The following is a 12,662-nucleotide window of genomic DNA, read 5'->3' as shown; positions in this document are numbered from 1 at the left end:
GTGACCCGGGAGTGTAAACACTGTATAGTGGCCCTGGAATGTAAGCACTGTATGGTGATCCTGGAATGTAAACACTGTATGGTGACCCTGGAGTGTAAAACTGTATGGTGACCCTGGATTGTAAACATTGTGACCCTGGAGTGTAAAGATTGTATGGTGACCCTGAAGTGTAAACATTGGGACCCTGGAGTGTAAACATTGTGACCCTGGAGTCTAAACACTATATGGTGACCCTGGAGTGTAAACACTGTATGGTGACTCTAGGGTGTAAACACTATGGTGACCCTGGAGTATAAACACTATGGTGACCCTGGAGTGTAAACACTGTATTGTGATCCTGGAGTGTAAACACTGTATGGTGACAATGGAATATACACACTGTATGGTAACCCTGGAGTGTAAACATTGTACGATGACCCTGAAGTGTAAACATTGTATTGTGACCCTTGAATGTAAACATTGTAACCCTGGAGTGTAAACATTGTGACCCTGGAGTGCAAACATTATGACCCAGGAGTGTAAACACTATATGGTGACCCTGGAGTGTAAACACTGTATGGTGACCCTGGAGTGTAAACACTGTATGGTGACCCTGGAGTGTAAACACTGTATGGTGACCCTGGAGTGTAAACACTGTATGGTGACCTTGTAGTGTAAACACTGTATGGTGACCCTGGAGTGTAAACACTGTATGGTGACCCTGGAGCGTATACATTGTATGGTGACCCTGGAGTGTAAACACTGTATGGTGACCCTGGAGTGTAAACATTATGACCCTTAAAGTGTAAACATTGTATGGTGAGCCTGGAGTGTAAACATTGCATGGTGACCCTGGAGTGTACACACTGTGTGGTGACCCTGGAGTGTAAACATTGTATGGTGACCCTGGAGTGTAAACATTGTATGTTGGCCCTGGAGTGTAAACACTGTATGGTGACCCTGGAGTGTAAACACTGTATGGTGACTCTGGAGTGTAAACATTGTGACCCTGGAGTGTAAACATTGTGGCCCTGGAGTGTAAACATTGTGACCCTGGAGTGTAAACACTGTATGGTGACCCTGGAATGTAAACACTGTATGGTGATCCTGGAATGTAAACACTGTATAGTGGCACTGGAATGTAAACACTGTATGGTGACCCTGGAGTGTAAACACTGTATGGTGATCCTGGAGTGTAAACACTGTTTGGTGACCCTGGAGTGTAAACATTGTATGGTGATCCTGGAGTATAAACACTGTATGGTGACCCTGGAGTGTAAACACTGTATGGAGACCCTCGAGTGTAAACACTGTATAGTGACTCTGGAGTGTAAACATTGTATGGTGACCCTGGGGTAAACATTGTGACCCTGGAGTGTAAACATTGTCTGGTGACACTGGAGTGTAAACACTGTATGGTGACCCTGGAGTGTAAACATTGTATGGTAACCCCTGGAGTGTAAACACTGTATGGTGACCCTGGAGTGTAAACACTGTATGGTGACCCTGGAGTGTAAACATTGTGACCCTGGTGTGTAAACATTGTCTGGTGACCCTGGAGTGTATATATTATATGGTGACCCTGGAGTGTAAACATTGTGACCCCTGGAGTTTAAACACTGAATGGTGACCCTGGAGTGAAAACACTGTATGGTGACCCTGGAGTGTAAACACTGTATGGTGACTCTGGAGTGTATACATTGTATGGTGACCCTGGAGTGTAAACATTGTGACCCTGGAGTGTAAACACTGTATGGTGACCCTGGAGTGTAAACACTGTATGATGACCATGGAATGTAAGAATTGTGACCTTAGAGTGTACACACTGTATAGTGGCCGTGGAGTGTAAACACTGTATGGTGACCCTGGAGTGCAAACATTGTGACCATGGAGTGTAAACATTGTGACCCTGGAGTGTAAACACCCTATGGTGACCCAGGAGTTTAAACACTGTATGGTGACCCTGGAGTGTAAACACTGTATGGTGACTGAAGTGTAAACTCTGCATGGTGACCCTGGAGTGTAAACATTGTATGGTGACACTGGAGTGTGAACATTGTGACCCTGGAGTGTAAACACTGAATGGTGAACCTGGAGTGAAAACATTGTATAGTGACCCCTGGAGTGTAAACACTGTGTGGTGACCCTGGAGTGTAAATATTGTGACCCTGGAGTTTAAACACTGTATGGTGACGCTGGAGTTTAAACACTGTATGGTAACCCAGGCGTGTAAACACTATGGTGACCCTGGAGTGTAAATACTCTATGGTGACTCTGGAGTATATACATTGTATGGTGATCCTGGAGTGTAAACATTGTGATCCTGAAGTGTAAACACTGTATGGTGACCCTGGAGTGTAAACACTGTATGGTGACCTTGGAGTGTAAACATTGTATGGTGACCCTGGAGTGTGAACATTGTGACCCTGGAGTGTGAACATTGTGACCCTAGAGTGTAAACATTGTATGGTAACCCTGGAGTGTAAACATTGTATGGTGACCTTGGAGTGTAAACACTGTATGGTGACCCTGGAGTGCAAACACTGTGACCCTGGAGTGTAAACATTGTATGGTGACCCTGGAGTGTGAACATTGTGACCCTGGAGTGTAAACATTGTATGGTAACCCTGGAGTGTTAACATTGTACTCACCTAGTTGTGCTTGCGGGGGTTGAGCTCTGGCTCTTTGGTCCCGCTTCTCAACTGTCAATCAACAGGTGTACAGGTTCCTGAGCCTATTGGGCTCTATCATATCTACACTTGAAACTGTGTATGGAGTCAGCCTCCACCACATCACTTCCTAATGCATTCCATTTGTCAACCACTCTGACACTAAAAAAGTTCTCTCTAATATCTCTGTGGCTCATTTGGGCACTCAGTTTCCACCTGTGTCCCCTAGTGTGTGTGCCCCTTGTGTTAAACAGCCTGTCTTTATCAACCCTGTCAATTCCCTTGAGGATCTTGAATGTGGTGATCATGTCCCCCCTAACTCTTCTGTCTTCCAACGAAGTGAGGTTTAATTCCCGTAATCTCTCCTCGTAGCTCATACCTCTCAGCTCAGGTACTAGTCTGGTGGCAAACCTTTGAACCTTTTCCATTTTAGTCTTATGCTTGACTAGATATGGACTCCATGCTGGTGACGCATACTCCAGGATTGGTCTGACATATGTGGTATATAATGTTCTGAAAGATTCCTTATACAAGTTTCTAAAGGCCGTTCTTATGTTAGCCAACCTGGCATATGCTGCTCCTGTTATCCTCTTGATGTGAGCATCAGGGGACAGGTCTGGCGTGATATCAACCCCCAGGTCTTTCTCTCTCTCGGACTATTGAAGTATTTCATCTCCCAAGTGATACCTTGTATCTGGTCTCCTGCTTCCTACCCCTATCTTCATTACATTACATTTGCTTGGATTAAACTCTAACAGCCATTTGTTCGACCATTCCTGCAGCTTGTCCAGGTCTTCTTGAAGCCTCAAGCTGTCCTCCTCTGTCTTAATCCTTCTCATAATTTTGGCGTCGTCAACAAACATTGAGAGGAATGAGTCTATACCCTCTGGGAGATCATTTACGTATATCAGAAACAGGATAGGTCCAAGTACAGAGCCCTGTGGGACTCCACTGGTGACTTCACGCCAGTCTGAGGTCTCACCCCTCACTGTAACTCTCTGCTTCCTATTCTTTAGGTACTCCCTTATTAAACATTGTATGGTGACCCTGGAGTGTAAACATTGTGACCCTGGAGTGTAAACATTGTAAGGTAACCCTGGAGTGTAAACATTGTTTGGTGACCCTGGAGTGTAAACACTGTATGGTGACCCTGGAGTGTAAACACGGTACGGTGACCTTGGAGTGTAAAGACTGTATGGTGACCCTGGAGTGTAAACATTGTGACCATGGAGTGTAAACATTGTATGGTGATCCATGAGTGTGAACATTGTGACCCTGGAGTGTAAACATTGCATGGTGACCCTGGAGTTTAAACACTGTATGGTGACCCTGAAGTGTAAACACTGTATGGTGACCCTGGAGTGTAAACATTGTGACCCTGGAGTGTAAACATTGTATGGTGACCCTGGAGTGTGATCATTGTGACCCTGGAGTGTAAACATTGTATGGTAACCCTGGAGTGTAAACACTGTATGGTGACCCTGGAGTGTAAACATTGTGACCCTGGTGTGTAAACACTGTATGGTGACCCTGGAGTGTAAACTTTGCATGGTGACCCTGGAGTTTAAACACTGTATGGTGACCCTGGAGTGTAAACACTGTATGGTGACCATGGAGTGTAAACACTGTATGGTGACTCTGGAGTGTAAACACTGTTTGGTGACCCCTGGAGTGTAAACACTGTATGGTGACCCTGGAGTGTAAAGACTGTATGGTGACCCTGGAGTGTAAACATTGTATGGTGACCCTGGAGTGTAAACACTGTATGGTGACCCTGGAGTATAAACACTGTATGGTGACCCTGGAGTTTAAACATTGTGACCCTGTAGTGTGAACATTGTATGCTGACCTTGGAGTGTGAACATTGTGACCCTGGAGTGTAAACATTGTATGGTAACCCTGGAGTGTAAACATTGTATGGTGATCCTGGAGTGTAAACACTGTATTGTGACCCTGGAGTGTAAACACTGTATGGTGACCCTGGAGTGTAAACAGTGTGACCTTGGAGTGTGAACATTGTGACCCTGGAGTGTAAACATTGTATGGTAACCCTGGAGTGTAAATATTGTATGGTGATCCTGGAGTGTAAACACTGTATGGTGACCCTGGAGTGTAAACACTGTATGGTGACCCTGGAGTGTAAACATTGTGACCCTGGAGTGTAAACACTGTATGGTGACCCTGGAGTGTAAACATTGTATGGTGACCCTGGAGTGTAAACATTGTATGGTGACCCTGGAGTGTAAACACTCTATGGTGACCCTGGAGTGTAAGCACTGTATGGTGACCCAGGAGTGTAAACACTGTATGGTGTCCCTGGAGTGTAAACACTGTATAGTGACTCTGGAGTGTAAACATTGTATGGTGACCCTCGGGGTAAACATTGCGACCCTGGAGTGTAAACATTGTCTTTTGACACTGGAGTGTAAACACTGTATGGTGACCCAGGAATGTAAACATTGTGACCCCTGGAGTTTAAACACTGTATGGTGACCCTGGAGTGTAAACACTGTATGGTGACCCTGGAGTGTAAACACTGTATGGTGACCCTGGAGTGTATACATTGTATGGTGACCCTGGAGTGTAAACATTGTGACCCTGGAGTGTAAACACTGTATGATGACCATGGAATGTAAGCATCGTGACCCTGGAGTGTAAACACTCTATGGTGACCCTGGAGTGGAAACATTGTATGGTGACCCTGGAGTGTGAACATTGTGACCCTGGAGTGTGAACATTGTGACCCTGGAGTGTAAACATTGTATGGTGACCCTGGAGTTTAAACACTGTATGGTGACCCTTGAGTCTAAACATTGTGACCCTGGAGTCTAAACATTGTGACCCTGGAGTGTAAACACCCTATGGTGACCCTGGAGTGTAAACACTGTATGGTGACCCTGGAGTGTAAACACTGTATGGTGACTCTGAAGTGTAAACACTGCATGGTGACCCTGCAGTGTAAACATTGTATGGTGACACTGGAGTGTGAACATTGTGACCCTGGAGTGTAAAAACTGTGTGGTGACACTGGAGTGTGAACATTGTGACCCTTGAGTGTAAACATTGTATGGTAACCCTGTAGTGTAAACATTGTTTGGTGACCCTGGAGCGTAAACACTGTATCGTGACCCTGGAGTGTAAACATTTTGACCCTGGAGTGTAAACATTGTATGGTGACCCTGGAGTGTGAACATTGTGACCCTGGAGTTTAAACATTGTATGGTAACCCTGGAGTGTAAACATTGTATGGTGACCCTGGAGTGTAAACACTGTATGGTGACCCTGGAGTGTGAACATTGTGACCCTGGAGTGTAAACATTGTATGGTAACCCTGGAGTGTAAACACTGTATGGTGACCCTGGAGTGTGAACATTGTGACCCTGGAGTGTGAACATTGTGACCCTGGATTGTAAACATTGTATGGTGACCCTGGAGTGTAAACATTGTATGGTGACCCTGGAGTGTAAACATTGTATGGTGACCCTGGAGTGTAAACATTGTATGGTGACCCTGGAGTGTGAACATTGTGACCCTGGAGTGTAAACATTGTATGGTAACCCTGGAGTGTAAACATTGTATGGTGACCCTGGAGTGTAAACACAGTATGGTGACCCTGGAGTGTAAACATTGTATGGTGACCCTGAAGTGTAAACATTGTGACCCCTGGAGTGAAAACATTGTATGGTGACCCTGGAGTGTAAACATTGTATGGTGACCCTGGAATGTAAACATTGGATGGTGGCCCTGGAGTGTACACACTGTGTGGTGACCCTGGAGTGTAAACATTATATGGTGACCCTGGGGTGTAAACATTGTATGCTGACCCTGGCGTGTAAACACTGTATGGTTACCCTTGAGTGTAAACATTGTGACTCTGTAGTGTAAACATTGTATGGTGATCCTGGAGTGTAAACATTGTATGGTGACCCTGGTGTGTAAACATTGTGACCCTGGAGTGTAAACATTGTGACCCTGGAGTGTAAACACTATATGGTGACCCTGGAGTGTAAACACTGTATGGTGACCCTGGAGCGTAAACACTATGGTGACCCCTGGAGTGTAAACATTGTATGGTGACCCTGGAGTGTAAACATTGTGTGGTAACCCTGGAGTGTAAACACTTTATGGTGACCCTGGAGTGTAAACACTGTATGGTGATCCTGGAGTGTAAACACTGTATGGTGACCCTGGAGTGTAAACACTGTATGGTGTTTTGGGAGTGTAAACATTGTTTGGTGACCCTGGAGTGTAAACATTGTATGGTGACTCTGGAGTGTATACATTGTATGGTGACCCTGGGGTGTAAACACTGTTTTGTGACCCTGGAGTGTAAACACCTTATGGTGACACGGTTTTTGGCCGATGCTAAGGGATTTCGCCACCTGAGTCACTCTCCTTTGGAGCAAGTGAATCCGCGATAGACACACAGCTGGGAACATGGTTCATGCCATGTTTCCAGCTGTGAGAGCATTGACCACTTCTCCTCACTGTAAACTTGCCTCGAGCTGAAGATAGGTTAAGTGAACAATGAAATAATCGACACGTGCATTTCAAAAAATTGGTGTTGCCATAGTATTTTGAGTGGCAAATGTGTTAATAGCAGCCTATATAAGAGTGCATATATGACTGTTACGGACCCGAGTCCAGCGTCCGAGCACGGAGCAGTGACGACCGCGCCATCTGTGGGTCAGCTCCCGAAACCCCCTCCAAATGGACGACGACACCTGGCAAGGACGAGGTGTGCTGGCCACAAGGGCCAGTTTCCAGTCCTGTTCAGCTCACCCCGCAGCCGCCGCTGACCTGTGGTGAGGTGGTGCTCAGACGACAACGCCATCTATGGAGTGGATAGGTGGGCGTTTGGGTCTGAGCCTGTAAGTGAGGTGCTTTAGTGTGTCCCTGTTATTGATGACGTGTCTGCTTACAGAGTCGACCTGGGACTGCTGTAAGGGAAGTTGAGTCAGTCTACCCAAGGCAGCCGTCCCCATACCTTGTGCTTTGCTGCAGCAGCTGTGAGTCGCCTCCCGGAGGAACACTGTGGTGTTACCCTGCCAGTGAAGTAGCAGTTGAAGGATTGTCGTACCCGGGACCGACTGCTGGAGACGATTGACCACTGGGGTATTGTGGACAGGAGAGTGATCTGTGGTATCACACGAGGCTCCTGACTAGGGCGCTACCCTAGTATCGCTCGTGGAGTGGCCTGAACAGCGTTGCTGATCCGGAACCTGCCAGCAGTTTGCTGGACTTGTGGTTGACGGCCTCCACGGCGGTGCCCCCAGTGGAACTGCGTTTTGGCTGGCCTGTGGCCGGGGTAGACTCAGCTTTTGAAGGATTCGTCGAGAGGCCACGAGAGCACCGAGAACTTGGCACCAAGATGATCCAGGCTCTTCAGAAGAAGACTACAGTGTAAATAATTCCCCTGTGCAGTGTTAATACCCCTCCCCCTGTGTAACTTTTATATATTATTTATTGGTGAAGGTATTAATTATAATCTTAAGTTTTTGCCTTTCTTTCCCCTTCCCCTTTTAGTTTACTTGCGTTACTGATCACATCCCTTGAAAGCCACTACTGGCTTGGGGCCGGATACCCTTCCTCTAACGACATCAGAGTAAGAACCCAGTTGCGACCCGAGAGGGCCGTAACAATGACCATGTTATGAGTCCACGTTAATAGAAAATAGAACTCGGGGAAAATATAACTCGTATATAATATGCCCAATACCCTAGCAAATCGGTATGTTAATTTAAGTTACTCAGGCAACTCATTTGGGGTTCGAGTGGAACAGTTTGTCACTGTTAATGTTGCCACAAACAAACTACTGAACATTTTTCTGCATGTATGACTTAGTAACCACAACAGTTCATCTCCAACCAACTGCCAGAATCCACACTATCATCTAGCTGAAGTGAGCGTAAGAGACGCTTCCATGCTTCTAAGCAAATATTGAATTCGATTTAGTGATCAATGTTTGTGGTAAGTGCTGAGCATTACTTACCTGATTAAATTCAGATAAATTATGCTCAGCAAGGAAGTAGCAAGAAACTTGTCAATTACATGATGTGAAAATATATAGTGTAATCTGGCCAGTAATACATAATTACATAACGTAATCTGGCCAGTCATTCTGTAATGATTACATAACGTAATCTGTCATTCATATAGTAAAGATTACAGTAAACTTTATAAAATATAGAATAACCATCGTAATATAATGATGTTTGAGGAAACCACACTGATTAATAGTTAATCTGATATCGGTACAACGAAGACATTGGATGTTTACCACCATAGCAAACCACTAAGCTGGTATGGTGAGTCCAGACACTAACAAATGCCGCCACTCAGGCAGCTGATGCTACCTCCCTTTCTCACCAACATTCCTCCTCCCACCATATTGTTTGTTATTATATTATATACACACGTTATATATAAGTATCTACATGTTTTGTTCACCATAACTGTGCAACTAAGCTGATATGGTGTCCAAACAACATAGTGGCCATACATTGGATGTGTAAAACTACTTTTTTTAATTGACGTATATACAAAAATGATGGTCTAGCCCTCTCAACAGGAAGAGTTAAGATAGAGGGAAGAGATTTTTGGCTCATCAGGACGACACAAACTACAGGCTTGCACACAGGCAGTTACACCACTCACAAACTGGTTATACTGTAAGGGAATGATTGCTGTAGTGTATTGGTTTATCACTAGGTCATACTGCACCTACAATCTAACCTTATCTATCCTAACAGTCTAATATATTTTTATAACTTGGAAAACTATAAATCACCTAAAAATCTGTAGGTTCGTAAATTTATTTCAAATTTAAACATAATTTATATCTAAATTTTAGCTGTTTTAACTGATCTACAAATAAACACATCGGTCGTTACAGTCTACAAAACTGATAAAAAAAACTCGCCAAAAAGTTATATATATTTTTTTTAAATTTACTTTCTGTAAATATGTTAAGTTGAAATTGATCTGCCAACTTACACATGACCACAGACGAGCGGCTTGCCACACTGGTGAGCACAGGCGGTGTGGAGTCGGCCGTGGAGGCAGCGACCACACTGCCCTCTACACACGTGGCCACACTCCAGCAGGGTGCCGCAGGGCTCCATGCAGTAGCGCCACGCTGCTTCTTCATTTTCTGAAACTTAATTAATGGGAAAGTAAGTAAGCAATTATCAAAAAAAAGGCACCAAACCGGGAAGGCTATGTAGCACCATCAAATGTGTGGGATAATCAGAGGGCGCTAAATATCACCAAAGGATGCCAATACGAGACCAGAAACGCATAAAGCGAACGATATCAAAAGTATCCGAGTCACCAAGAACACTATCAAGAGACAAGCGACCGCGGGGGACGGTCGGAAAACAAGACACACGCTCGTCCAGGAAGTCAGAACATTTAACAAGGACATGCACGACCATAAGAGGGACAATGCAATGAGGACAATAAGGAGCAGGGCGGCGCTCCATCAAGTGACCATGAGTTAAGCGAGTATGGCCAATACGCAACCTCACCAGAGCTGTTTCCCATCACCTGTTACGGTGGTAGGAGGACGGCCACGAGGACACACAATTTTTAAAAGAACGTAGTTTGTTACCAGTAACAGACGACCAACAAGACTGCCAATAGGTAAGAATAGAGGAATGGATAACCAGGTAAAAGTCGGAATAAGGAATACCTTTACGAGAGATGGGACAAGAGCGGACAGCTTCCCTGGCAGCAGCATCCGCACGCTCATTTAAAGAGACACCAATATGGCTGGGAACCCAACAAAGCTCAACCGACTTAAATTTACTGTGAACAAGAAACCGCCAATGTTGGATCTCGACAACAACAGGATGAACCAGATTAAAGGACCCGAGAGCCATGAGGGCACTACGAGTCAACAACAACCACAGAGGAAGATTGACAACGAAAAAGCAGAAGACGAAGAGCATAGAGAATAGCATAAAGCTCCGTGAACATGCTAGTCTCCGGCGGAAGGCGACACATATAAGTGTGATCAGGAAAAACAACAGAGTAGCCAACACCGTCTGCAGACTTAGACCCATCGGTGAAAACGGAAACGGAGTGGGAGTGAGAAGAAAAGTGCTCGAGGAAAAAGCATTTTAGAACCAAAGGAGGTGTAAATTAAAAGCCTTAGGGATGCGGGTCAAGAATGTACAAAACTGCGGAAAGGAGAGCAAAGAAGGAACGACACGAGGAGAAATATTAGAAATACGAACGGAAAGAGAATCCTTTAAGCGAGACAACCGGACTGAAAGAGGGAGGTGGTGAAGAGGAACAGGAACTGCAGGAGGGGTAAAAGCCATCAGAGGCGAGAGGAAGGCTGTTGGAAGGACCGCGCAAGATAGCGAAGACAGTAGCGATCACAGTGGTCCTGGAGAGATAGGAAGCCAGTGTCAACATACAAGCTGAGGACAGGAGTCGAACGAAAGGCACCAGAACCGAGGCGCAACCCAGTATGGTGCAAAGCATCAGGACGGCGAAGAGTAGAAGGAGAAGCAGACGAGTAAGCAGGTCAACCATAGTCAAGCTTAGACAGGACGAGAGAGGAATGTAAAGCGAGGAGAGTGGGCCTATCCGCTCCCCAAGAAGTATGGGACAATACCCGAAGGAGGGTAATAGCCTTAGAGCACTCAACATGGAGGTAAGGGATATTGGGAGACCAAGACAAACGAGTGTCAAAGAATAACCCCAAAAGCTTCGCGGAATCTTTGTACTCAAGGTGATGACCATAAAGTGACAATGAGGGAGGAAGAACGACCCGTTTCCGAGTAAAAGTCATGGTACAAGTCTTGGTAGTAGACACCGTGAAGCCATGATCGGCGGCCCAAGACGACACAGCATCAATCGCAAGTTGAAGCCGGCGTTGAAGGATTTATTATTATTAACATCTTTATTGACAAAATTAATTATAATTTTGCCTAATCTGAGGACTTCGATTAAGTCTAATTAAAGTGAGGATAATGCTGGTATTCACTGTCACGCAGGACAGAGGTGAATCATCACCCTGACAGCAAAGGTTAAGATCGTCGACATAGAGAGCGGAGAAAACGCCTGAAGGAAGAGAGGAAAGAAGACCAATGAGAGCAACCAGAAAAAGAGTAGTGCTCAGAACACTACCCTGGGGCACACCTTCGTATTGCTGAAAAGAGGCAGAGAGAGCGGTACCAAGCCTCACTCGAAAGGAACGACGAGAGAGGAAGCTGCGGAGAAAGAGAGAGAGATGACCACGAATGCCAAAAGAATGAAGCTGAAGAGGTCAGAGAGAGCAGCACTGAGGGTAAATAGGTTCCAGTCCGCTTTAGCAAACTGCCACCTAGGGAAGGAGAGGGAGTGGGTGAAAAGAGAAAAAGGTAACAATGATGGGGAAATGGTCACTGCCATGGAGGTCATCAAGAACTCGCCACATGAAATCTAAGTAAAGAGAAGACGAGCAAAGAGAAAGATCAAGACAGGAAAGAGTGCGAATCCGAGAGTCCAAATGCGTGGGCTCACCAGAATTCAGAAGAGACAGGGAAGAAGAGAGGATGAACGGCTCAAGAAGCCGACCCCGGGTGTTCGTCAAAACATCACCCCAAATGGAATGACGACCATTGAAATCACCCAGCAGGAGCACAGGCTCCGGCAAGGTGTCCAGTAGGTGTTTCAGATCAGGAAGAGAAAGCGGGACCCTCGGGGGTAGATAAATGGAACAAACGTTATACCATTTCCCCACAAAGATACAAGCAGCAGAACAATGGAGAGGCAAAGGAAAAAAGTAAGGGGACAAAGGGAACATCAGAGCAAATCAAGAGAGCGGAAGAGTTGGGAGCCCCCAGCAACAGCCGGGGGGGGGAGGGGGAGAGAAAGGAATAGTCACGAAAGCGACCAGGACGAGCATCAAGCATCGGCTCCTGGAGACAGAAACAAAGGGGCGAAAACCGCGAAATCAGAAATTGGAGTTCAAGGAAATTGGCGTTATAACCCTGAACGTTCCATTGAAGAATAGACATC

At 45.6% G+C, this 12,662-nt stretch overlaps 1 protein-coding gene across 1 annotated transcript in view; it reads right to left on the bottom strand.

Moving 5' to 3' along the window:
- The window catches only part of LOC123772030 (NFX1-type zinc finger-containing protein 1), a 225,040-nt gene that overhangs the window by 53,437 nt on the left and 158,941 nt on the right, over positions 1 to 12,662 (bottom strand). The window contains exon 10 of the mRNA XM_069337878.1: positions 9,645 to 9,807. Within this exon, the coding sequence (XP_069193979.1) occupies positions 9,645 to 9,807 (163 nt within the window). The remainder of the gene's footprint in view (positions 1 to 9,644; positions 9,808 to 12,662) is intronic.

Source organism: Procambarus clarkii, chromosome 38 (assembly GCF_040958095.1).
Source record: "Procambarus clarkii isolate CNS0578487 chromosome 38, FALCON_Pclarkii_2.0, whole genome shotgun sequence".
Taxonomy (NCBI): Eukaryota; Metazoa; Arthropoda; class Malacostraca; order Decapoda; family Cambaridae; genus Procambarus; species Procambarus clarkii.
Note: the sequence above shows the minus strand (reverse complement) of the source record. Positions and strands in the feature narration are given on the sequence as shown.